Source organism: Momordica charantia, assembly GCF_013281855.1.
Source record: "Momordica charantia cultivar OHB3-1 chromosome 8 unlocalized genomic scaffold, Mcharantia_2.0 BLBB01000008.1, whole genome shotgun sequence".
NCBI classification, from domain to species: Eukaryota; Viridiplantae; Streptophyta; class Magnoliopsida; order Cucurbitales; family Cucurbitaceae; genus Momordica; species Momordica charantia.
In genome coordinates, this window is record NW_028275166.1 from 24,643,316 (window position 1) to 24,667,875 (window position 24,560).

Consider the following 24,560-nt stretch of genomic DNA (forward strand, 5'->3'; position numbering starts at 1 on the left):
TAAGTAAAAAAGAGAAAATAGATGATTAATGGTTATAAAAATAAACGTTGCATGACCCAAGATTTGAACTTGGGAGTGTTATCAGGGTAGCAGTACCACTAAGCAGTTTTTTGATTTAAACTATTAAATAATATATAATATAACAAATGTTATTTTTTTTTCCAAAAATGAACCGATCGAATGGTCATCTCTTCGTCTCTTGAAGAGACGACCACCTCCTAAATTTAAAACAAATTTACGTGGCGTCTAGCATGGCGCCACGTTGCATGGTCGTCTCTTGTTCACTTTTTTAAAACTACTATATTTTTAAAAAAGTTTCAAAATATACCATATTTTAAACATTTTTAATTAAAATACAATATTTTTAAAATAACTTTTATTATTAACATTATTAATAAAAAACACCCTTATTCAATGCATCTATTTCTCCAAATAATTCTTTATGATTGTGCTTAGAAAATAATAAAGGGAAGATAAAAAAATGAAACTTCTCTAAATAGACTACCTACCTAACATACATTATATATATATACCTATTTTGCTTTTGATGAATTAATTTATCTCCAACCCTAAATGGGTAAAGAATTCTTATTTATAAGTTTGACCATTTTCTTGAGAAACAGTCCCTCCTTTTATGTCCATTGTCGATGGGAGCACCAGTTTTATAAGTCCAAATGAGAATCAAGAAAACTTTCGTTCCGATGATAATTTATGGAATTCATCTCAAACTTAAAGATTATCTCGTTTATCTCTTAAAATCTCTCGTCAATCTAATTCTCATTATTCATCCTAGAGTACTCACAATTTTTAAATTATTATTTTACAATTTTTACTATCTCTGATAAATTTAATTATTTTACAATTTTATTTACTTATTTATAGTACCAATTTTTATTATAATAAAAATTAATGGTTGATGTGGTTTTATGATAAGATATTACAATTTTCTATTTAAATTACCAACAATTTAATTATTTTGTTATTATTAATTAGTATCAATAAAATTGTTAAAATAAAAAATATTATTATTAAGTAATAAATTAATGTTTATATTAATATTAAAATGTTATATCAATTATATTTTAATTGTTCTAATAAAAATTATATTCACCTTTTTTAGTTGATGTAATTTTTATTTTTATTAATTATTATTTATTAATATTAAATCAATTAGTATTTACAATCAATAAAATAAAATGTAATTATTATTATTTTTCTCTGACACTTATAAATGTTCGAGCCCAACTTATTTTTAATTAAAAATAATATTACCAAACTTTTTAGTCAATGTATTTAAAATTAGTCAATATATTTATAATTAGCTAGAAATAAAAAAAATGATATATTAGTAGTGGTTATATATATAATTCTTATTCCGTTTCCTCTTAATAAAAATCATCAACGAATTTCTAATTCCAATTTCAAAAAATTTCCAGTTAAAGAGTATCCAAGAAATAACATTCTGATGTGTAATAAACTTGATTTTCATTCCAATTCTAAGTAAGTAAATGAAGCAATAACAGTTATCAGTCTTAAAAAGGCAATACCTTGTCTATCCAGTCTTCAACCTTGAAAAGTAGAATAGCAGCAACTTTCAATTAATCATTCCAGAGATGAATATATTTGGTCAAAATCACAAGAAACATTTATGCAAACTGTGCAAGTACTAAATCAATCCTGTTGGACCAAAACAAAAAAACAAAACAAAACAAAAATCTCTCCCATTATCTAGTTTTAGCAAGAATAAAATCTACACTAGTCAAATTTAGTTGATTTAATTTGATTATAATTGATTTCACAGTTGATTTTATCAACTCTAATAAGATGGTTAGTATTAACATACCTCAAATTCAACATCGATTTGCGCTAAGGATTAAGTTGAACCGACCAGCTTTCGCTCAAAATTATAATTTAATCTTCTATAGAATATGAATTAAAAGAAAACACAACTTTTACATTGCAACAATGCTTTACAACTTCTTGACTTGGGACACTAAAAAAAAAAAACTATCATCAAGTGTGGAAGGTATAGCAGGGTGCAAATGTTTTGACAGTAAATTCTACTGTGTTCCATACCCAATTTCCATAAGTTAGCCCAAATAATTGCAGAACAGAATATCGAAACTCCTGTAACTAAGAATCGAGGAATCTGAGCTTTCATTGGCTCAATTTCAATGATGCAAAAGATGTAGCAAGATCCATTGCCTCCTTTATCTGAGATGCATCAGTTCCCTAGAGAACACAAAGCATTTCAGAAAATAAAGTATGTTTAAAACATTATAAAGATCAAAATGACACTTCAATCTTCCTATTCTAAAAATCATGGAAGCCTCTTCCTTTGGTACTTAGTCAAATACCTTAGGCTGCACTTGATATCGATTTATTTTAAGTTTTCAATTTTCATGCCTACTCCTAAATCTCTTCAGTATGTTCTTCACCATTCTTACAAACACATTTACGTAGCAGGAATTAAGTGTTTATAAGTTAAAATTTTAAAAATTTATAAATTGGGGGCCGTTAACAATCTGCTAATAGGTCATCACGTGAAGCCCCCACCACCCCCTTTTCCCTACCTCCCAGAGGTTAAAATTATAAAGTTCCCAAGAGGTCAATAAAAATAACTAATTACTCATCATGACTATGGTTCTGATCCTATATATCAGAACCAGAGTTGAGAGACTTCCACAAGAGATACAGTAGAGGAAGCAGGTAACTAAACTTACCTGGCCCGAAGCAAGGCCACCTTTCCCCTTCCCGCACCTTCCTTTCAGAGGCTGCAAAGCTTTTGTCAACCACTCTGACGCCTCTAGTTGCTTCCCTTGGCTCCCCTTTAGAGGAACCCCAGCACAAACCACGGCTTTCTTTGTGGTTTCATCAGTGCTGAAAACCATCGCTGATATGCCCTGTTGATCACAAATACAAAATCAAATCCTTGCATTCTAAGAGAAGATATTCACTTGAAATCATAAGTGAAATCAATAAAGAAATTCTCTCTATACTACGTGTTTCACCATTGGAGGAGATGGACTAATTTCGCTGAGAACAGAAGGTAGAGTGATGGAACTATCACACTAAGGGAAAGGAAATTGCAAGAGAGAAATAGTAACCATTTTTTTCACACCTCTGCTATTGAAGCACACAGTGGGGGCATCAATTTTTTGAACACTCTTACTCTCATGCCTTTTGCAAGTAACATGTGAATAGGTTAGGAATATCATTAAGGTAGATTTTAGAAATATTGTTCAGATACTAAAGCTATATTAGTCATTAGCTAAAAAGTTTGTGAATAGGAGCTGGTTTTATATTGAGTGAATGAGTTTCAGGGATTAAAGGCAAGCAATAGTTTAATTGTTCAAGCCTGAGATTACTCGCTCAAAATCTTCATGCTTGGAAATAATATAAAAATGGTATCGGAGAAAGGCCAATTCATCTTTAAAGTATTTTGTAACAGAGTCCTTTGTAGGATGTTTTAACCAAAGTGCTGTACTTAAAAGCACCAAAAAAGTATTTTTAAGAACGTAGAACCAAACATCAAAAGTATTTTTTACAAAGCACTTTTAGGAAATGACCTTCTGTTCCATAACTTTGACAACTGCTTCACGAACTGCGGCTGCATCCAAACCAACATCAACATGGGATATACAGAAGGCCTTGCCATCTAAAGAAGCCACTTCTGCTGTTTCAATTGCAATTTTGACAGCTTTCTGCATATTTTCTTCAGCAAGCTTCTTCTGAACCTTCCTCACTTCAATCTATATGGAACAACAATTTGCAGGTAAGAAAGAAATACACAGTTTACTGGAGCAATCAATGCACAGTGGGTCTACAAGCAATACCTGGAGCAAGGCAATTTTAGCCCTAATTTCAGCTTTTTTAGCAGCAGGAATTGGTGCTGAATCAACACGGTTTTTGAACGAAGAAACCACCTGCAGTAGAGAAGTGAACAAGAATTAACTTGAGCCGTTAAAATGTGGCTAGAGGTACACACTCAACGTAAATGACTTTCTTTTAGATGACATCCAATGTAAACATCAATAAGAACGAGAAAATTTTTACTGAAGCTATTTCCTACGAGTAGAGTAGAGGATCAGACTATTACTTCCAACGTATTCATTTTCTTTTTCATGTGTGATGATCTTTTGTCACTTGTGAAACTATCAAGTTACTGAGATTTACTAATTTCCAGTGTAAAAATGCGAAATCTTTTTTATAGCATCTCTTCCTTTTCAAGGACCTAGTGTAAATGAGGTTCTCGTTTCCATTATTGGGATTTTTCTCTCTTCTTTTGAGGATAACTCGTATTCTTCCCACTCCGCATCTTTTTCTTGTTTACTAGTGTTTAGTTTCCTATATAGGAAAAAGGATGAGTGGAATTGAATGCAATGGTACTACAGAAAAATGTAACAGCAATGGCAAAACCGTCAAAAAGCAGCCTATTCAAGAACAAATTCCAACAACCATCCCCTCCCACAATTATACCTATCTGCCATTTCCAGTGTTTGTGTGTGTGTGAGAGAGAGAGAGAGAGACCTTTTCCAGCAAGCTACCATCTATACTAAAAGCAGCGTCAACCTCCTGCTCAAGCGATTGAGCCAGCTCAATTGCCTTAAAGGCAGAATCAGTAGTAACAGCAGTAATTCTTCGAACTCCCTTAGCAATTCCTTCTTCAGATAGAAGGGCAAATGCCTTTGCTTCCCGTGTATTTGATATATGGGTCCCTGGAAAAGTCCATTGTAATATTTGAAGCAAGCTTAGCCCAGGCTGCAAGAAGAGAAAGCCATGATAAGAACACACTAACCTCCACACAGCTCCGAAGAAATGGTTAACCAGTTTTCATTATCTGGATCAGCCAGGAGTTCCTCAATATTTTTCCCAATTGTGACAACTCTAACTGGGTCGGGATACACCTGCATCATAAACAGGGAAGATATTGGACATCATGCTTATAAAAGCTGTCAGAAATAAAGAAGACAACTAGCATCTTACTTCTCCAAAAACAGCTCGTAGCCCATTAATACGCTTTGCTTCAGCAAGGGTTGCCTCCTTAGCATATACATCCAGCTCATCTTCTATTTGTTTGTTCACAATTGATTCTATTTTTCTCAAATCCTCAGGATCCACTGGCTTGCCTATTTAATTCAGGAGACATTAATACACGATTGAAGATGACCAAGACATCTTCCCATGAGAAGAAACAGAACTTGGCTAATACGAGAATAATGGAGCAGTTTTTGATTTCGTTGATTTAAGTTTTCGGTATATCGTTCTGGAGAATAAGGGTTTTCGCCCAACGTGGAAGAAATGGATATACAATTAAATTGGCATGGCTTTTTATCCCCCCATTCTCCTAAAGTCATCCTCCTTTACCATTTCCTTTTTGTTCTGGTTGCGAACACTCGGAGATAAACTTCTCCATAGAGCTGCCACAGATGGTCTCGTCAAAGGTTTTTCCACTAGCAATAACTGGGTGCAAATAAGTCACGTCCAATTTGCTGATGAGACAGCTAATAATTGAAGAGAAGTCTTATGGACATTCCGAATCAGCTAGCTATCATAAGTTTACACTGGAGCAATGAGGAACTAAAACCATTTTTATAATTGCGCTACATCTTGGCAAATGCCCTACCTTAGGTCTAGGGGTTCTCCCAAGGGGCCGCCCTACCTCTAACTCATTTTGGGGACTGGTGGAAAGCAAAATAAACACAACACAACAAAAAAGTAACACACTAAAAACTACCTTTAGGAGTGGAAACTATAAGCACTAACCTCCCAAATTGAATGCCCTGACTTCCTCTATTTATAGCCACTCAACTCTAACAAACTTCTCAAGTATTACAAATATGTCACTGCTAATAACGTTAGTATTCCCAATATTCCCAACACATTCTTGGTTTCATGGTAAAACAAAAAGTTTTCTGAATTAAGGTAATTGTTTCTGTAAGATAGGCTATATTTGGCTTGAGAGGCACCACAACACCTTCGAAAATATGTTCTTTTTTTTTTTCCTTTATTTTATATAAGAAACAGATGTATTAGCCACAAAACGAACAAGGCAGGGGGATGAGAGGCCCCTCCCAAGAAACTAACGCATTACAGTTTTCCAATCATGTGTGAGCATCACTAAACTGAGTTACAAAATATTTTCTATGGTTTATACACCACGATGCAGTAGTAATTTGTACACTTTTCCATAAATAATCAGTTGGATGAGAAATATGGTTAAAAACCCAATGGTTTCTCTCTTTCCATAAGCACCAAATGAAAGCTCTAACTGCACACCTTCGAAAATATGGCTTCCTTACACACGAAATTTTGGAGACCATTACTTTTCGGTCTTTAGATGGTTTCTAAGAAATTTTGTAGTCGCACTTCTTATAACCCCCAAGAGAATTGTAGAGTTCCTTTAACCTCATTGGCTAGATTGAGAGAATTCCTTTCTAAGAATTTTCTAGGTTGCCTCTTCCTGCCTCCCACCCCTCCCCCTCCCCGTCCCCTCTTTTGGTGATTCATTTTCATTAAGACACTTTCTTTTTTGAAAAACTTAAAAAAGGAAAGAAAACAATTCCAATGAATTGACAAAAATTAAACAACAGCTGAAAAAAAATCTAACCATGAGAGAAATCAAATCTCAGTTTTTCAGGAAGAACGATTGAACCCTTCTGATCAACATGATTTCCAAGTATTTCCTGTGCAATTATTATTCAAATAAGCTTGGAAAACAGATGGAATATCAGTTTTAATAATTATGAGTTACATGTCATCCAAAATTCAAACATACCCTAAGAGCAAAATTCAACATATGTGTACAAGTATGGTTAGGAGCAATGAGCTTACGCCGCTCGTAGTCGACCTGCATGCATCAATAGACTTGTGAAAAAATGGCGAAAGAAATATAGATAAGAAATCGTTGCATTGATAAACCAAAGAAAGCTTCCCAAAGCCACTGAATAGCAAAAAGATTTTCAATTAAATATAAATGATAATATATGCATATAAAAATTCAAAAATTTACCTTACAAATAACTTTGTCACCCAGAAAAATTCTGCCACTCCCTCCATTAAATGAACCGATATGTACAATAAAACCTCCATATATTTGAACATTGCATACTTGAAATGAGCCAAAGGGACCTTCAATTGATCCCGTATCAAAAATCTAATGCCAAAGACAAGAGCATCATAAATCAGATATACAATAATAATAAAGACAACAAGGCAAAATAATTGCATAAAATCATACTATTTAAACTATAAACAGAACAATTTCCAAATTCTGATTTTATTAAATCCTCTAGTTGCATTGTATCTTCCAGTTAATCTACTTCATAAGATCACCCAAACTGCAACAAGGATTCATTTCTGACAAATAGAAAGAGCCCATGAGCGAGCTTTTTCCAAAAATATAAAGCTCATTTGTGGAAGTAACAAACGCAGTAAGTAGAAATGTAAAACAATTAAAGTACCAGACAAAAAGCAGAACAGACCAGTTAATTAACAACAGTATAATGCTCCAACAATTTAAAGAGTTGCTTTTCAGTAGGTACATTCAGAGGCTAGGCTAGAGTTCTTAGACATACAAAAGATCTGCCGGAATGGTAAATGGAGCCCTTTCTTATCAAGCATCATGATAGGGATCCCAAGATTTTAAAATACCTGACCACCTTGCTCAGCATAAAAACTTGTAGATTCCAGGACTAAACCAACTTCATCACCAGCTGCTACACTTTCTGGAAATTCACTACCAGTGTAAATAGCCTTTACCACACTTTCATGATCCTGGAATTACAAAGATCGGAGGGTTTAAAAATACATACAGCAGTCAAACAACCAAAACTGTTAATATAACTGACAACTTCACAAACCTTAAACCAAATAAATTTGAATTTGTCATCGGTTGAAGCAACTGCCTTTTTGTGCAATGATGCTGTAGCATCAGCATCCATGACAATAGTACCACCAGCTTGCTGGAAGAGAGGAAATAAAACGAAAGATAAAAATAACGAAATGTTTTCTCCAATCAGTTAAATAATCCATAGTCATTCATAGCTTCTTTTGCATTGTTCAGTATATGAAAGCATCTACATTTTGCCCAAAAGATAATCGGCTTTTTTTCCACCAGTAGCCAGTAGGTCCATGTAATATTAAACAATGAACTGTCAAACACGACTGTAGAATGTGAATGTACTCTAGCAAAAATAACTCACCTTATTTTGAGCATTTCTTGATCTTTCCCTTGCCTCATCCATGGCATTATTGAAACCCTGAATATCAACCAGCAGCCCCCTCTCTTCCGCCATCAACTAGCCCATGAAAATGTTATTAGCTAGACCATATGCATGCAAGCAATAATTGTTCGTGTATGTGAGAGAGAGACTAGGTACCTGAGTCAAATCTAATGGAAATCCATATGTATCCCACAAGATAAAAGCATCCTACACGGTAAAGAACACAATAGGATGAGAATAACCACAAATATAAACATTTCTTGAACAGAGTTTCTAATTGTAAATTTTCAAATAGCAACTTTAATCAGGTATCAAGGTCCCTACCGCACACAAATAAACACTCCTTCAGCATATCGCTATTGTTTCAAGGAATGCAAATCTTTCTTTGTCTATATCAGTGAATGTTTGAACTTTGAATCAATATCTCACAGGACAATTATCTGTCTCTATAACATTTAGTTATTCAAGAACTCATAGGAATCTAATATCCTAGACACATAGTCACAACGAGTTTTTGAACTCATTCCTCTGAGCTCCTTTGCTGTTTCACTCGTCTCGATGACCACTAGCCAACCTGTAGTGGTTAGTTTATTTTATTATTCTTTTTTGTTCCTGAGATGCTGCATTTGCTCAACACCAAAAAATCGGGTGCATTAACATTTGTGGAAAGAAAACATAAGCAGATACAAGTTTATACCTAAGAAGCACGGACACAAACACGGGATAGTGACACGACACGTACATAGCGACACGCCAATTTCTAACAATGTAGAACACGGACATGTTAAATTTTTTATAAAAAAATTAGATAATATATGTGTATATTGACATAGTAATACTTCTAATAAAAAACTTCCAAACCTAGTTAGTTGCAGCGACGACGGCATAGTTGGTTAGAGCTAGTTGGTGGCAACGTTGATTGAAGGTGGAGAGGAGGGCAATCAGAGGTGGAGGGAGGCAAAGAGAAGGTAGAGAGAGTCAAAGATCAATCGGGCAAGTGGGAAAGGAAATGAGAAACTCTCCTTCGTTACTGTTTGGGTTTTTTTTTATGTTATAACTTTTTTTTTCCTAGTGGGTTTTTAAGTGCTTAATGGGTTGGGGTTGGGCTTTTATTTTTCATTTGATTCTAGGTTTCTTTTGAAACTAAAAATAAGTTTCTTTTAAGTGGGAGTGTCCATCCCTCACATGTCTGAAATTAAAAATAAAAATAAAAATAAAAACTAGACACTCTAGTACATCCTTCCTAGGTTTCTAGTATCAACTCATTTTCGAGATAAGAGATGAAAAATGAACTATGGAGACAAAAGAGTGTTGGGTCTGAGGAGGGCGGAAGGTCTCATTCTGTGGAGGTTTGAGTATTGGCTATTGGAGCTTCGTAATGATTCCATTCTAGCTAAATGGCTGTGACGCTTTCCCTTGGAGGTCAATTCTCTATGGCATAGGGTTATCATAAGCAAATATGATAGGGGTGATCAACCATAGCCGAAAAACCAATCTGACCCACGTTGATTTTAAAGAAGAATTGGTAGGAATTGATTTTTCCTTTTGAAAAACTGACTAGTTTGGCCAACCGGCTCATCCAATACCAAAGAAAACCGATAGACCGACTGATTTATTAAATAAAAAAAATAAGGTCGAGGAATCTGCGTCCATCATTCACGTGATTAACATGAATGCTGATTCACGTGAATCATATTTTCTTTCCTTCTATTTTCTCTTTTGACACTTCCCTTTCTCTCACCAACATGGCCGTGTGATATCCACATTTCTTTTACTTTTCTTTTTATGTTTAATATCCTCTTTTCAACTTCTCTCTCCCTCCCCTTTTTTCCCTCCACTTTTTCTCCCTCCCCTTTTTTCCCTCCACTTTTTCTCTATCTCTCTCGTTTTTTCTTCTTTCTCCTCTTTCCTCTCTTTTCTTAGTTCTCTCTTTCATTTCTTGCTTCATCTCCCTCCCTCTTCTTCCTTTCTTTCATCCTCTCTTGTTATCGGCATTGGTTTTGTGTGAAAACCAACATCGACCGACCAATGAACACCCCTAAAATATGGTCCCAATCCCTTGAGTGAGCCTCAGGTTTGGGTCAACCACTTTCAAAAACCACTAGAGATTCATTTCCTCCAAGGTACCTTTCTTCACTCGATTTGTGAAATGCCTCGTAGGGAATGGGTCCTAAAGACACTTGGGTTGGGTCGGGCGACATACCACTTTGCCCTAGATTTCTTCATATTTATCGTTTGTCCTCTATGAAGCTAAATTAGACAATTTTCATTCTTCCTTCCTCACGAGTCAGGTTTTTCTCACTCATTCTCGTTAGGATTTCCAAAACAATCTGGCGGGACAAATACCCAGAAAAAGTGAATTTTTTTTTCCTTTGGGTGCTTAGTCACCATGCTATTAACACCAACGATAATCTTCGACGCCGGTTGCCATATATGGCTATTTTACCACTGTGGTGCTCTATTTGTCAATCCAGTTCAGAATCACAACAACACCTTTTTGTCTCTTGCAACTTTGCTTTAGCATTTTGGAATTTCCTACTAAACACTTTTGGATGGTCCACGGCCTTACCAAATGATCCTCCCACCCTCATAGAGTTCACCTTATCTGGACGTCCTTTCAAAAAACAAAAGAAACAGCTATGGTTGACCTTTATTCGAGCTTTTCTCTGGATCATATGGGGCGAACGAAACCAAAGAACTTTCAACAGCAAATGCCATCCTTTTGAGAGGGTTTTTGATGCTATAGTTTACAATGTTGTATCCTAGTGTAAATGTTCTCCTTTGTTTCATCACTATAGCTACTCTTACCTTCTAGTTAATTGGAAGTGCTTCTTGTAATCCCAACTTTAGGTTTTTGATAGACCCCAGATTACTAAGGTGTATCAACGTAAACGAATGAGAAAGAGAGAGACAGTTTGAACAAGTGCATTACGCACTCATAGGTGGGCCCTGGAGGATATTCGTTAGTTATACGGGTATAAGGAATATTGGTTAGTTACACAAAGAGGGTATATCTAAGGGTAGAGAGAGGAAGGGGGGTCATGAAAGTTATTTTCTGAATTGTGATTGTATTCTCTATGAGTACTTGGGAGAGGCAGGGAGCTCTCTAAACTCCCTTGGCTTGTCGATAAATAAAATTGAGGGTGAGGCCTAACAATTTTGGTATCAGAGCCAAGTTTGGGAATGGTTGGTAGCAGGATGGACACTCGGATTAATGAAGTTGAAGAGAAGTTCGAAGGAAGAATTGGAGAGATGCAAGAGAAGTTAGTAGAGATGCAATCGAGTTTGACAGGAATGGAGGGAAGGATGGATTCTAAGGTGGAGGAAATCAGAGGAGATATGATTTCAATGTTCAAAAAATTGGAGGGACTATTCCGGGAGAAAGAAGGTTCAGCATCGTCGGAACGGACTAATACGGATAGGGGTAAGCAGAAAATGATCGTTGAAGCTCCGCCAGTGGGAGGAAGGTCGATTGTGGTAGGAGAATCAAAAATCGAAGAGAAAAAAACAGAGGGGGGTGCACATGTACCTGGGGTCCGTGAAGTTCCTTTGTTCGACATGCGTTTGCGGAAGCTTGAGGTACCGATTTTTAAGGGGGAGGAAGGGGAAGATCCAGATAATTGGTTACACCGGGTGGAACGCTACTTCGTTGTGAATCGGTTGACGGAGAAGGACAAGTTAGAGGCCGCAGTGCTGTGCCTTGAGGAGGAAGCTTTATCTTGGCTTCAATGGGAGGAAAGTCGGGAACCGTTCACGACGTGGCCGGAATTTCGCGAACAATTGCTGGAACGATTTCGACCGCCGGATGAGGGGGATCAATACGTGAGATTTTTGGTGTTGCGTCAGGAGACCACCGTCAAGGCTTATCGGCAGCTTTTTGAACAATATGCGGCGACGCTTAGGGATGTCCCTGAAACGATTTTGGAGAGTAAATTTGTAAGTGGGCTAAAGGATGAGATCCAGAGTGAATTACGAATTCTGAAACCCGTGGGTTTGAAGGCAAAAATGGCTCTGGCCCAAACTATTGAGGTAAATGGGCCGGCCCGACCAAAAAAATTATCTGCAGCGGCTATCACTCCAAATAAAGCGAGCGGGTCTAGCTCAAGCGGGTCGGTTTCAAACGGGTCGCGGACCATCTCTCTTAACCCGACTCGAAACCCTGGTTCCTCTTCTACGACGATCTCTTTCAATCGCGATGTCACAGGAAAGGGACCGACAGCGATGAATACCTTTAAGCGGTTGACAGCGGCTGAATTGCAGAGCAAGAGGGAGAAGGGTTTATGTTTTAAGTGTGACGAAAAGTTTTCACCGGGCCATCGCTGTAAGAAAAGTGAGTTACAGGTCTTGGTCCTCCAAGAGGATGAATTAGCGGTGGAGGACGTGATGGAGCAGCGGACCGCAACGCCACCGGAGATTGAGGAACATCAAGGGGTTTCCGGGACGGAAATGGGGTCTCTCTCTCTAAATTCTTTGGTTGGATTGAACTCCCCGAAAACGCTGAAGGTACAGGGCGAAATTCGTGGACGACGAGTGGTGATTTTGATCGATTGTGGGGCGACTCATAATTTTATTTCTGAAGAAGTGGTGGCCGCCACAGGACTCCCAATTTCATCGTCCGCAGGGTACGGCGTCGTCCTTGGTACGGGTGGGTCTGTCCGCGCAGCCGGTATATGCGAAGGTGTGCTTCTAACTATCTCCGATTTAACGATTATCCAGGATTTTCTTCCTTTGCCGCTAGGTTGCGCGGATGTAATACTTGGAATTTCGTGGCTGGAAACGTTGGACAAGATTCAGTTTGATTTTCGTCTGTCGGTGATGGATTTCTGCATTGGCGATTGGCAAGTTCACATCCAAGGGGACCGAAGCTTGGTTAGATCACAGGTCTCCCTCAAGGCTATGATGAAGGCCTTTGGACAGGATGACCAGGGGGTTCTTATCGAACTCAATGCATTAGCTGGCGCCGGGATCGGTTCAAACGGGAATTCAAACAGAGATCAATGGGCAGAAGTACCTCCGTCCATCCGATCAGTTCTTCACCGATTTGCCCATGTTTTTGAATCGCAGCAGGCCTTACCACCTACACGGATCCATGACCATGCCATCGAATTACTACCAGGCGCTGGACCCGTCAATGTGCGGCCCTATCGTTACCCCCAGTTCCAAAAAAACGAGATAGAACGTCTGGTAAAAGAAATGCTGATGGCTGGAATTATACAGCCGAGTAAAAGTGCTTTCTCAAGTCCGGTTCTATTAGTAAAGAAAAAAGACGGCAGTTGGCGGTTCTGTGTGGACTACAGGGCTTTGAATCAAGTAACCGTACCAGATAATTTCCCAATTCCGGTGGTGGATGAGCTTCTCGATGAATTGTTCGGGGCTACAGTGTTTTCGAAAATTGATTTGAAATCCGGGTACCATCAAATCCGTGTTAGCATGACCGACATCCATAAAACGGCTTTCCGTACCCATGAGGGACATTATGAGTTCCTGGTCATGCCCTTCGGTCTCCGCAATGCGCCATCCACATTCCAGTCCGTCATGAATGACATTCTGCGACCATTTCTGAGGAAATTTGTTTTGGTTTTCTTCAACGATATTCTCATATACAGTGTGACTATGGCAGATCACGTGGGACATTTGGAGACAGTTTTGAGCGTTTTGGTGCAAAATCAGTTTGTGGCCAACCTTAAAAAATGTCAGTTTGCAGTTTCCAAAATTGAGTATTTGGGTCACTTGATCTCGACAGATGGTGTGGCGGCTGATCCCATTAAGTTGGAGGCAATGAACCGATGGCCCTCACCCCGCAACCTTAAAGAGTTGCGTGGATTCCTCGGGTTAACAGGTTACTATCGTAAATTTGTGGCTAATTATGGGACAATTGCTTTTCCCTTGACACATCTTCTAAAGAAAGACTGGTTTCACTGGAATCCGGCAACAGAATTAGCTTTCCAGCAGTTAAAGTCTGCAATGTTAAATGTGCCCGTTCTGGGGCTACCTGATTTTTCACAACCATTCGTGTTGGAGACCGATGCATCTGGTGTCGGGGTGGGAGCAGTTTTGATGCAAAATCAACGGCCTTTAGCCTATTTCAGCCACGCTTTACCACTTACGCATCGCCATAAGGCTGTTTATGAGCGAGAGTTAATGGCCATCGTCTTTGCTGTTCAGAAGTGGCGACCGTATTTGTTAGGACGACAATTCACCGTCCGTACTGACCAAAAAAGTTTGAAGTTCCTTCTCGAACAACGGGTGGTCGCAAGTGAGTACCAACGCTGGCTGGCCAAGCTGTTGGGTTACGATTTTGTCATCGAATATAAACGTGGGTTGGATAACACGGCAGCCGATGCGTTGTCCCGCCTTCCGGCCGCCTTCGAACTGGGAGTCTTAAGCGTCGTTGATGGATTGAATATGGCCGTATTTGAGACTCAGGTTAGCGAAGACCACGCACTGTCCAACATTCGTCAAGCTATACTCGAGCACCGGGATTATCCGACGGGATTCTCTTTAAAGGGCAACTTACTCCTTTATCGCGGTAAATTAGTTTTACCCCCCACGTCACCTACAATTCCGTTTTTACTGCAGGAATTCCATAACAGCCAGGTCGGAGGACACCATGGGGCATTGAAAACCTAACAGCGGATTGCGCGCGAGGTGTATTGGAAAGGGATGAAGGCACGGGTACGGGCTTATGTAGCTGATTGTGCTGTTTGCCAGCAAGCCAAATACCTGTCCTTGGCCCCCGCAGGACTTTTGCAACCCCTGCCCATTCCCGACCGAGTATGGGAAGACATCTCTATGGATTTCATCGAGGGCTTGCCGAAATCAAAAGGGTATGATACCATTCTTGTGGTGGTCGATCGGTTATCCAAGTATGCTCATTTTCTTCCTTTAAAGCATCCTTTTACTGCCTTCTCAGTGGCTGCTGTTTTTTTGAGAGTTGTGCGTTCGCACGGGTGCCCAAGGAGTATTGTCTCAGACCGTGATAAAATCTTTACGAGTCTCTTTTGGGAAGAGTTGTTCCGTTCCCTAGGAACAAAGCTTAAGCATAGCACTGCATATCATCCCCAAACGGATGGTCAAACTGAGGTGGTAAACCGAGGGGTTGAAACGTATCTTCGCTGTTTTGCTATGACGACACCGAACCAGTGGGCGAAATGGCTTTCTTGGGCAGAATACAGTTATAATACAGCCAGCCACACGGCCACTATGCTCTCACCATTTGAGGTTGTATACGGTCGGGCTCCACCCCCGCTATTATAGTACACCGCTGATTCATCGACCGTCAGTGCGGTAGATCGCCAACTTCGTGATCGTGATGTTATGCTGGCTACACTAAAGGCCCATTTGCACCGGGCCCAAAAAAAGATGATTGCGTCAGCGAATGCCCATAGAAGAGATGTCTCTTTTGCGGTCGATGATTGGGCCTATGTGAAATTACGTCCCTATCGTCAATCGACTTTGTATCGCCATACCCACCCTAAATTGGCACCCCGTTTCATTGGCCCGTTCCAGGTGCTGTCCCGCGTCGGCAAGGTTGCTTACCGCCTAGCCATTCCCGAGACCGCCGGCATCCATCCCGTTTTTCATGTGTCATTGCTACGAAAGGCGGTTGGTCCTAATTTGCCCGTCTTTCCGATCCCAACGAATTTGACTCCAGATCTTCGTTGGCCATTACAGCCGCTTGCTCTGCTTGGATTGCGTCAGTGTCCATCTACACCGGGTGAATTGGAAGTGCTGATTCATTGGGAGCATGCTTCTACCGAGGATGCCACTTGGGAACGTGCTGCTCAGATTGCGTTCCAGTTTCCAAACTTTCACCTTGAGGACAAGGTGGCTTGTTGGGGGGCGGGTAGTGATAGACCCCAGATTACTAAGGTGTATCAACGTAAACGAATGAGAAAGAGAGAGACAGTTTGAACAAGTGCATTACGCACTCATAGGTGGGCCCTGGAGGATATTCGTTAGTTATACGGGTATAAGGAATATTGGTTAGTTAGACAAAGAGGGTATATCTAAGGGTAGAGAGAGGAAGGGGGTCATGAAAGTTATTTTTTGAATTGTGATTGTATTCTCTATGAGAACGAGGCAGGGAGCTCTCTAAACTCCCTTGGCTTGTCGATAAATAAAATTGAGGCTGAGGCCTAACAGTTTTTTTTGTAATTTCATACATCAATGAAATTGTTTCTTTATCCCAGAAAAAGGAAAACAAATGATGGAGGTGTTAAAAAACCCGATGACCCAAAAAACTTATCAACCCAACCCTTATAAGGTTTGGGTTGGGTTAAAAACTTGTTTGAGTTGAGTTGGGTTCAAATAAATGAAAATTTTATGGGTTGGGTTAGTTCAAAGGTTTACCCCTAAAATAAATTTGGGTTGAACGAACTAATTATTAATTTTTAAACTATTTATTTTGCTCACCATATTTATTTTAATTTTATTTCATTCAATAAACCTTTATGGATTTTTTTTCTACAACGAATTTTAAAAGCAACTTTTTAAAGTTTTTCAATTAAAAAGAAAAAACTTTTTTAAATTTTTGGGGTGTACTTTTCACCCTACGTTGTCCAATAACTTGATTCAAAAAAGCTAAAAACTCTGGTTTTAAAACAACAAACAACAATTACATAACATCATACCATCTGATAGGGGTGTTCAAAAAACCTGATGACCCGAACAACCAGGGCAAACCAACCCAAACTGTAAGGGTTGGGTTGGGTTTAAAGAAAATTTGGGTTGGGTTGGCTCAATTTTTTTAAGAACCGAAATTTTGATTTGGTTAGCAGGTTGGTTAATTTTTCAGTCAGTTCAACCCGAACCGAACCGAACCTAACATTAAATTAAAAAAAAAAATCAAATATATATATTTATTATTAGGGTTAGCCGCTGCCTCCTCCTTTTGCCTTCTTCCCTTTTCCTCTTGCCGTCTCCCTTCTCATCTCCCCCTTTCTCTCACCTCTCTCTCCCTCACGAGTCAAGATGGTCTCTCCTCCTCCTCCTCTCTATTTCATCTTCCCCTTTATCTCACCTTTCTCCCCCTCTTCCTCCAATCTCTCATCTCTTTGGCTTTCTGCCCCTTTCCCTATGTATCTCAATCACCCTCACCTCCTCATATCTCCCTCACCTCTCAAGTCCTTCAGAAGAGCTAAGATTGCCTTGAAAGTTTTGAATCGATTTCTTGAGAGTATGTGAGGTAGGCGATAGGCATTTTACGACGACGACTTCACCGTCGATGTGTCTAATTTTATGTTTCTTTTCCGTGTTGGTTTAATTCTCTCCTCACTCTCAACTCTTGCAAAAAGATTCTTAGAAAACCCTATGATTTCTCATCTCATCTGCAGAAAACTTTATTTCTTACCAACCCGACAACCCAACCCAACCCGAAAATATAAGGGTTGGGTTGGGTTGGGTTGCAAGTTTACTTCGGTTCCATCGGGTCCCTGAACTGACCAACCTGAAAATTCGGGTTGGTCCAAAAAATACCCCTAACCCAACCCAACCCAACCTGTGAACACCCTTACCATCTGCAGAAAAACAAAAGTAAATTGGAGAAAGGGATTTGCCTCAGACGGGTGTACTTTTCACTATATAAATAAGCATCAACTTACAGATTTTGATTCAATGTTAGACAACGTAGAAATAAACGTTTAAGATATTATAATTTACAACCATCCTGGGATGGCCCAGTGGTCAATGAGTGCCAATGTAAATAGCAAAGGAATTAAAGGGAATGGGTTCAAACCATGGTGGCCACCTACCTAGGATTTAATATCTTACAAGTTTCCTTTTTTTTGTTATACAATACTTCGAATAAGTGACCTGCATAACCCGAACCAATCCAACCCAAATATTTTATAGTTGGGTTGAGTTGGGTTTATTATTTAATAAGGGCCCGTTTTGTATATTTATAACCCGAACAATTGAGTTGGGTCTAAAAAGTATTCCAATCCAACACGACACAACCCATGAACACCCCTATACCTAATGGGTTCACTCCTTTGGGTTTAGGCGACTTTTCAATGCCCTTTGACTTGTTCTTTTGGTTGGTCTCTTTCTTTTCTTCTCAATCAAATTAGTTTCTCAATTATTTAAAAGAAAAGAGAGAGAGAGAGAGAGACTAGGAAAAAAAAATGCAATTTTGAACTTCCAATTTCATTCTAGCTTTTAAAACACATCTCACAATTGTATCCCCCCCCCCCCCCACACCCCAACCTAAACAACCATAAAAGCAACAAAAAGGTATTATTAAAAAAATGATAAATAAATAAAATAAAATAAACTCCTTTCAGGAGTTTATTGCATATCTGTTTTGAACCTTTCAAATGAGTACGTTAGAGCTATAAAATTGTGATCCCAAATTGTAATGTTTTAGCCTCAACAAAGACACTTCGAGACAAATGATGATACACCTTTGATATGAAAATATTCTATAAATTCTTGTCTAAATGAAAACCTCCTACACAACTTATAAAACAGAAGTACACGCAAAGAGTATGATTATGAAAAATCCAATTAATAAAAATACTAACCTGCCCACTCAATATCTTCCCTTGTACATCCTGAGCGGCCTTCTTAAACCTCTCAATTCCCTGAAGTCAAATAAGTAATCTATTATGTTTTGTTAAACAGGCCTTCTTAAACCTCTAAATTCCCTGAAGTCAAATAAGTAATCTATTATGTTTTGTTGAACAGGACATGTAATATTAAACAAATAAAAATTCTAAGCCTCCATAGAGAAATAACAAATCAAAATAAGATGCACCCAGATCAGTATCCATGGGGTGCACAAATTTATCAAGTTTATTCCATTCTTAACCATGGACATAGATTTGCCCGATCCCTGACCAATTCAGGGAAGATACAACATACAATCCTACACCATGTCTTTGGAGATACCAAAGGGATTTTAGTTCTTAGCCTTTTAGCTTACACCAAAAAGATCAAGGCTAAGACCTTAACATTCATCCATCAAACTCTCAAACCCTCACGAAGGAAGTACCTTTAGCAAAGTTTTCCCAAAACTTGCTTCCTCTTCTGCAATTATCTCCCTAATTCGCACCTCATGTTGTTTCAGCTCTGGGAAGACATCACCCATCAATTTCACAACAGCACTCACCAGTCTGGATCACCATAATTGTTAGCGGAAAACAATCATATAAACAAATATTTAGACATACAATTTAAAGTAATATTATGACACTCAGAAGATGTAGCAAGGAAAGAGTTGTGCGGGCAAGTAAAATAGAAAAGTCCTCCTACCCATTGAAAAATCCTTCTTGAGCTTTTAAAACTTCACTTCCATATCGAACTGCTCGACGAAGGATACGTCTCAAAACATATTCACGTCCCTCGTTACCTATCAAGGATTTTTTAAGAGACATGAAACTATTTAATGGAGCATCAAATGATGTGCAAAGAGTGAATTAAGGTGGACGACAAATCCAATCACAACAAAATATGAACATAACAAGTCCAAAGATTAGTTTTTAACAATGATAACAGAACCCACATAATGTTAACAAACAACGATGCAACTGATAAGCATAATTACTTGCTATTAAACAATCCTCATCCTGTTCATGATATCGAAGAAGAAAGATCAAAATCCAGTACCAATACAAGGATCACTGATTTACATTCGTATGGAAGTTCCAAAGAGAGAAAAGATAAGAAGGAGAAAACAAACAAACAAAGAGAGAGGACAGGACGTAACCAATAATTACAAGTAGAAGGGCTTAACATGCTTTCTAGACAGGTATTTCCTGTTTTAAATAGTACTCACCTGGACAAGACCCATCAGCAATGGCAAATGAAAGAGTTCTGATATGATCAGCAACAACCCTATATCCCATGTCCACATTGTCCACATCATCTGGTCCAACTTTTCCTCTATAAGGCTGAGCTCCAGTTGCCTACAAATATTTGAGGAAAAACAGAAAACACCGTAAGAGGAATTCATACTTTGACTTAATATAGAGATCTAGATAATTACTCTTCTTCCTCGTGCAATTCAACCAAAGATGGTGCGTCTTTCAATGAGACAACTATATTTTGTGGCTAAATGCTACTATAGTTTTTTTCCCCAGCAAACATGATTATAAAAGAACAGAATAATTTCCTTAAACAATGAGTAAAATGGTAAGTATGATTTGAGATTTAACTATTCTTGTTGTCTCTATTTGAAGCGCAGTACGCAAACACTCTTGTAAGTATTCCCCTTCTTACATAGTTCTGGATAGGATAGCCTTTTGCAACTTTGTTGGTTTAAGATTTTTCCCATTGCACATTGTAATTTGTTCAAAACATTGGTATATTATAAAAAGAGAATAGGGGAAAATATTATTATTTATTAATCCAATCTGGAGATCATTTCTGTAATCTCCCTTGGTCAAGGCAGAAGAAGCTATTGAATCACAGTCTGAACAGCTTTCTTTCCACTTTTACAGAAGGTCACCTTCCAAAAAAGGAAAGGGTTCATTTATGAGGACTTCTTTTTTGTTTGTTTGGCGAGAAAGGAAGAACTGAATCTCCAACAATAAGAAAAATTCGTTTAATTTTTCTTCTTTAACTCTTATATTCTTAATTCTCCTACTGCTACTTTAAAGACGTTTGTATGAAGGGTAAGAAGGGAATTGCACTAGGGGGAGGTAGGAAGGAATAACCGTTTAGGGAGCGTGGGGCCCAAGGATCATTGTGGGAGTGAGGGCCAAGTAGTTATAAGGCTGGGATGGGTGGGAGTATATTTTCATTCTGGCTTTTTGATTACGGAGTAGCTAGGGCATTAGAGGGAGAGTTACCCACCCTCTCGAATTGGTGGGGTGTTTCTGTAAGCTTTAAGGCTTGTTTGCTTGAATTCCAATAAGAACTGTGAGGAGATACCTCACAACGTTTTCGTAACTTCCTTGGTTTGGGGCTGGCTTTCCTCCCGTCTTTCTATAATTTCATATTAGTCTATGAAATAGATTTTTATTTTAAAAAAACATGTTTTTTAAAAGCACCATCCTAAATTATATCCTATGCAAATCACAAAAGTAAAAATATATAGTAAGAAATATCCTGATCTTGCCTTTTGGATTGCATCAAAGATGGGCATGAACACATCAGTGTCATAATTACTCAACTTGTTCTGAAGTACCGAAGTCAGTCTTTCAAATCCCATGCCAGTGTCAACATGCCTGGCAGGGAGAGATTTAAGGGAGCCATCATTTTCCCTGTTGAACTGTAGCAATGATAAACTGAATCATTAATAACCAACGAAGTTGTTCTTATCACCAAATAATGATAACAATAACAATCAAAACCCATCAAAAGAGATGCACCGGCAAATCTACTGACAAGAATGTAGTTACTTGACAAGAATGTAGGACCAAAGTTAACCAAAGAAAACATTATTTAGTAACCACACTTCTTAACTTGAAAGGTTTAGGCAATGTAACTGGTATCCTTAGTTCTCTTACCAATATTTCTTAGTTTAAACTTCCTTCAGAAGTAAATCTACCATGCTTACTTTTTCAAATGGTTTTCCCCCCTTTCCAATCAACGGGAGACCTAACTAATACAGCAATATCAACCAAACAAACACTTAAGCCATCAGGCTTTCACATCAGATGAACCAGCATGCCAGAAGTCAGATATGATACAGCTACTCCAATGTTAATTATAAACATATTACAGTTCAACCACAACATGACCTACATCAGGGAAGCTACTGGAAAAACAGGAAATATATGGTCCAATTGGTGTAAGGATCAAGAATCATATAGCCAGATATAAGTTGAAGAGTCAGAAACACTGAAACAGAGGAGGGGGAGGGACAAGAAGACTACTTGAATAAAAACAAGGTTCCATATCTCAATGCATGTGGGGTCATCATTATTAACCAATCGTGCAGCATCTCGACCACCAATCCTATCATAATGTATCTCAGTGCAAGGTCCACAAGGACCAGTATCACCCATCTCCCAGAAATTGTCCTGCTCAAAATTTAAAACATAAAATTATAAAAAAATTTGAAGAGCTAACATGAAATACACACACGAAAAATAAGATAATTAAAGCACCTGCAGCATAAATAAATGGGGAGTTCAACATATTTTTTATACCATCATCATGTTTCAGAAAGACAACAAGACACTTGTGGGTTGTACGAGAAAAAAACTGAAGTTGTCATATAATCTTACTTTGCAGCCAAAAGGTAAGACACGTTCAGCTGGTAAAAACTTCAGCCATATATCTCTGGCTTCATTATCAGGTGCAAGACCAGCTTTCTCATCACCACCGAAGTAGGTGGCATAAAATCGATCTGTGGGCAGTTTATAAACCTGTAGGTTCATAAAACACATAACTGTAACTACTATGAGAAAAACCAAGCAACGACTGATATAAACTAAGGCCTGCCATAACCAAAGAGCAATGGATTTTCCTCAATATTTTGATTACAGATGATCGAGGAGCTTTTCAAAATCTCCCATTCCATGAGGTCTAATTGGAAATCAGTGCCCCTTTCTTTCTTATGTATACCCTTAATACTCAACAAGCATTTCTTATCCAAAGAACATTAGTTACAAACAACACGACTGGTTGTACTGTGCCATACAAGACAAATAAAATGGTTTGACATTGCAGTAGCACGTGTAACAAGTAGAAGAATTATTCACAAGCTGAAAAATAGCAAAATAAATATATAAATATAAACTGATTAGTGTATGTAAGAAGGCGAGACAAGAACTGTAGATTACGAGTCATAGACCATGATGCTACTGTAATCACTCTTAACGCTACTCGATTTCAGACAGAATTCTCAAAAGAACCAACCCATATCGAATTCGACTTATGACACAATCAGGATACGCTATGATGCTACTGTAATCACTCTTAATGCTACTCGATTTCAGACAGAATGCTCAAAAGAACCAACCCATATCCAACTCGACTCGTGACACAATCAGGATACGCAATAAAAGCTCGTGACAGACAAAAAAAGTAGAAATGCTTCAGCGTTTGTAAGAGTCAACTAACCTGGGTAAGGAGCTCCCAGGCCCATTCGATGGCTTCCTTCTTAAAGTAATCACCGAACGACCAATTGCCAAGCATCTCAAAGAAAGTATGGTGATAAGTGTCTTTTCCAACATCATCGAGATCATTGTGTTTCCCACCAGCACGAATGCATTTCTGGGTGTTGCAAGCTCGGGTAAGCTTGCTCAAAGACGTATTAGGATCAGCTGTGCCCAAAAAAATGGGCTTGAACTGATTCATACCTGCAACAAACATCCAACATCTCAAGCAATGAAGAATCTTCGTGTAGCCCATCAAATTGAACGACCCAATAACCCATTCTTCCACTCCCTCCACCCAGAACCAGACATTAAGCAACTAAAAAAGTAAGAAAATGAGAAAGAGAGACAAACCAGCATTAGCAAAGAGAAGGGTCGGGTCGTTAACCGGCACAACAGGACTAGACTTCCAATGAACATGATTCTTCTCCTCAAAAAATCGAAAAAATGTGTCCCTCACGCGGGTGGCCGGCCATTCCACGTCTTGAGAACCGGCCCCTGGCATTGCTGGCGGAGAATACGGCAGAAATGAAGAAATCAGAGGCTCGGACGACGTAGATGACGAAGAAAAACAGCGAAAAAGCGGGAAATTGAGGAAGAACTGAATCCCAAAGTAGGGATAGGCGGTGGCGGAGAGAGGCGGCGGGGGATGCAGAGAAGTAAGAGAAGAGCTAAGAAATGTAGCGATCAACTGTTCCCCCTTGACTCTGGAAAATCCTCTCCTCATTCAATTGTGGTTTTAACTTTTAAAATCCAAAATTTCAATTCCACTTATTTATGCCCTTTGCCCTACGCGACATAGGTCAGTTATTTTATTGTTTTCCAACCTCATAGTCGCGTCTCGTAAACACGATTTATCGTGTCCAAATGGCAATTCTCTTTGCATTTGTATTTATTTCATCCCATCGCCTCACTTAAAAAAATTATAGCCATCTCTCTAAGAAAGTATAAATATCTTAATTAGTTCCTTTGAAAAAAAAAATATCTTCATCACTTTTTATACGGTTAGTTTAAATATAAAGTTTAATTCATCAAAATATTATTTAAGTTCTTAGATGTCAAATTTTCGAGTCGCATGGTAGAAGTTGACTAATCAAGTGATAAGTATTGATTCATTAACTTATTCTTTTGACATGATTGTAATATTTGACCAAACTTATAATTACATTTTTACTGGGTGATGAGTGAAACTCGTTGGCCGGACAAATTTGAAGGCTATTAGAAATTTGTGAGTCAAATATAGATATTTTACAATACGTTAAGTTACAGGCTTATATGCAAAATATTG

At 38.4% G+C, this 24,560-nt stretch overlaps 1 protein-coding gene across 1 annotated transcript; it reads right to left on the reverse strand.

Annotated features, from left to right (window-relative positions):
• Window positions 1–1,892: 1,892 nt before the first annotated feature.
• ALATS (Alanyl-tRNA synthetase) lies at window positions 1,893–24,021 on the reverse strand. Its single transcript, XM_022297465.2, has 23 exons — window positions 23,627–24,021; window positions 23,238–23,476; window positions 22,400–22,540; window positions 22,046–22,192; window positions 21,286–21,438; window positions 20,002–20,131; window positions 19,479–19,575; window positions 19,219–19,339; window positions 18,749–18,808; window positions 8,382–8,432; window positions 8,205–8,300; window positions 7,863–7,964; window positions 7,654–7,776; window positions 7,013–7,156; window positions 6,779–6,850; window positions 6,611–6,686; window positions 4,987–5,129; window positions 4,799–4,907; window positions 4,531–4,718; window positions 3,837–3,926; window positions 3,570–3,752; window positions 2,724–2,903; window positions 1,893–2,232 (listed from the first exon to the last, which is right to left on the reverse strand). The coding sequence occupies exons 1-23, from the start codon at window positions 23,997–23,999 to the stop codon at window positions 2,158–2,160; spliced, it is 3,093 nt and encodes a 1,030-aa protein (XP_022153157.2). The 5' UTR covers window positions 24,000–24,021; the 3' UTR covers window positions 1,893–2,157.
• Window positions 24,022–24,560: the final 539 nt, after the last annotated feature.

What these genes read in the sequence shown, in the direction of transcription:
- ALATS (XM_022297465.2), bottom strand. Translation starts at nt 23,999, where the DNA reads ATGAGGAGAGGATTTTCCAGAGTCAAGGGGGAACAGTTGATCGCTACA. An exon ending in TCTTACCTTTTGGCTGCAAA is followed by an intron (nt 22,193 to 22,399) that starts GTAAGATTATAT and finishes AATTTTGAGCAG; the next exon opens with GACAATTTCTGGGAGATGGG. An exon ending in CTAAAATTGCCTTGCTCCAG is followed by an intron (nt 3,753 to 3,836) that starts GTATTGCTTGTA and finishes TGTTCCATATAG; the next exon opens with ATTGAAGTGAGGAAGGTTCA.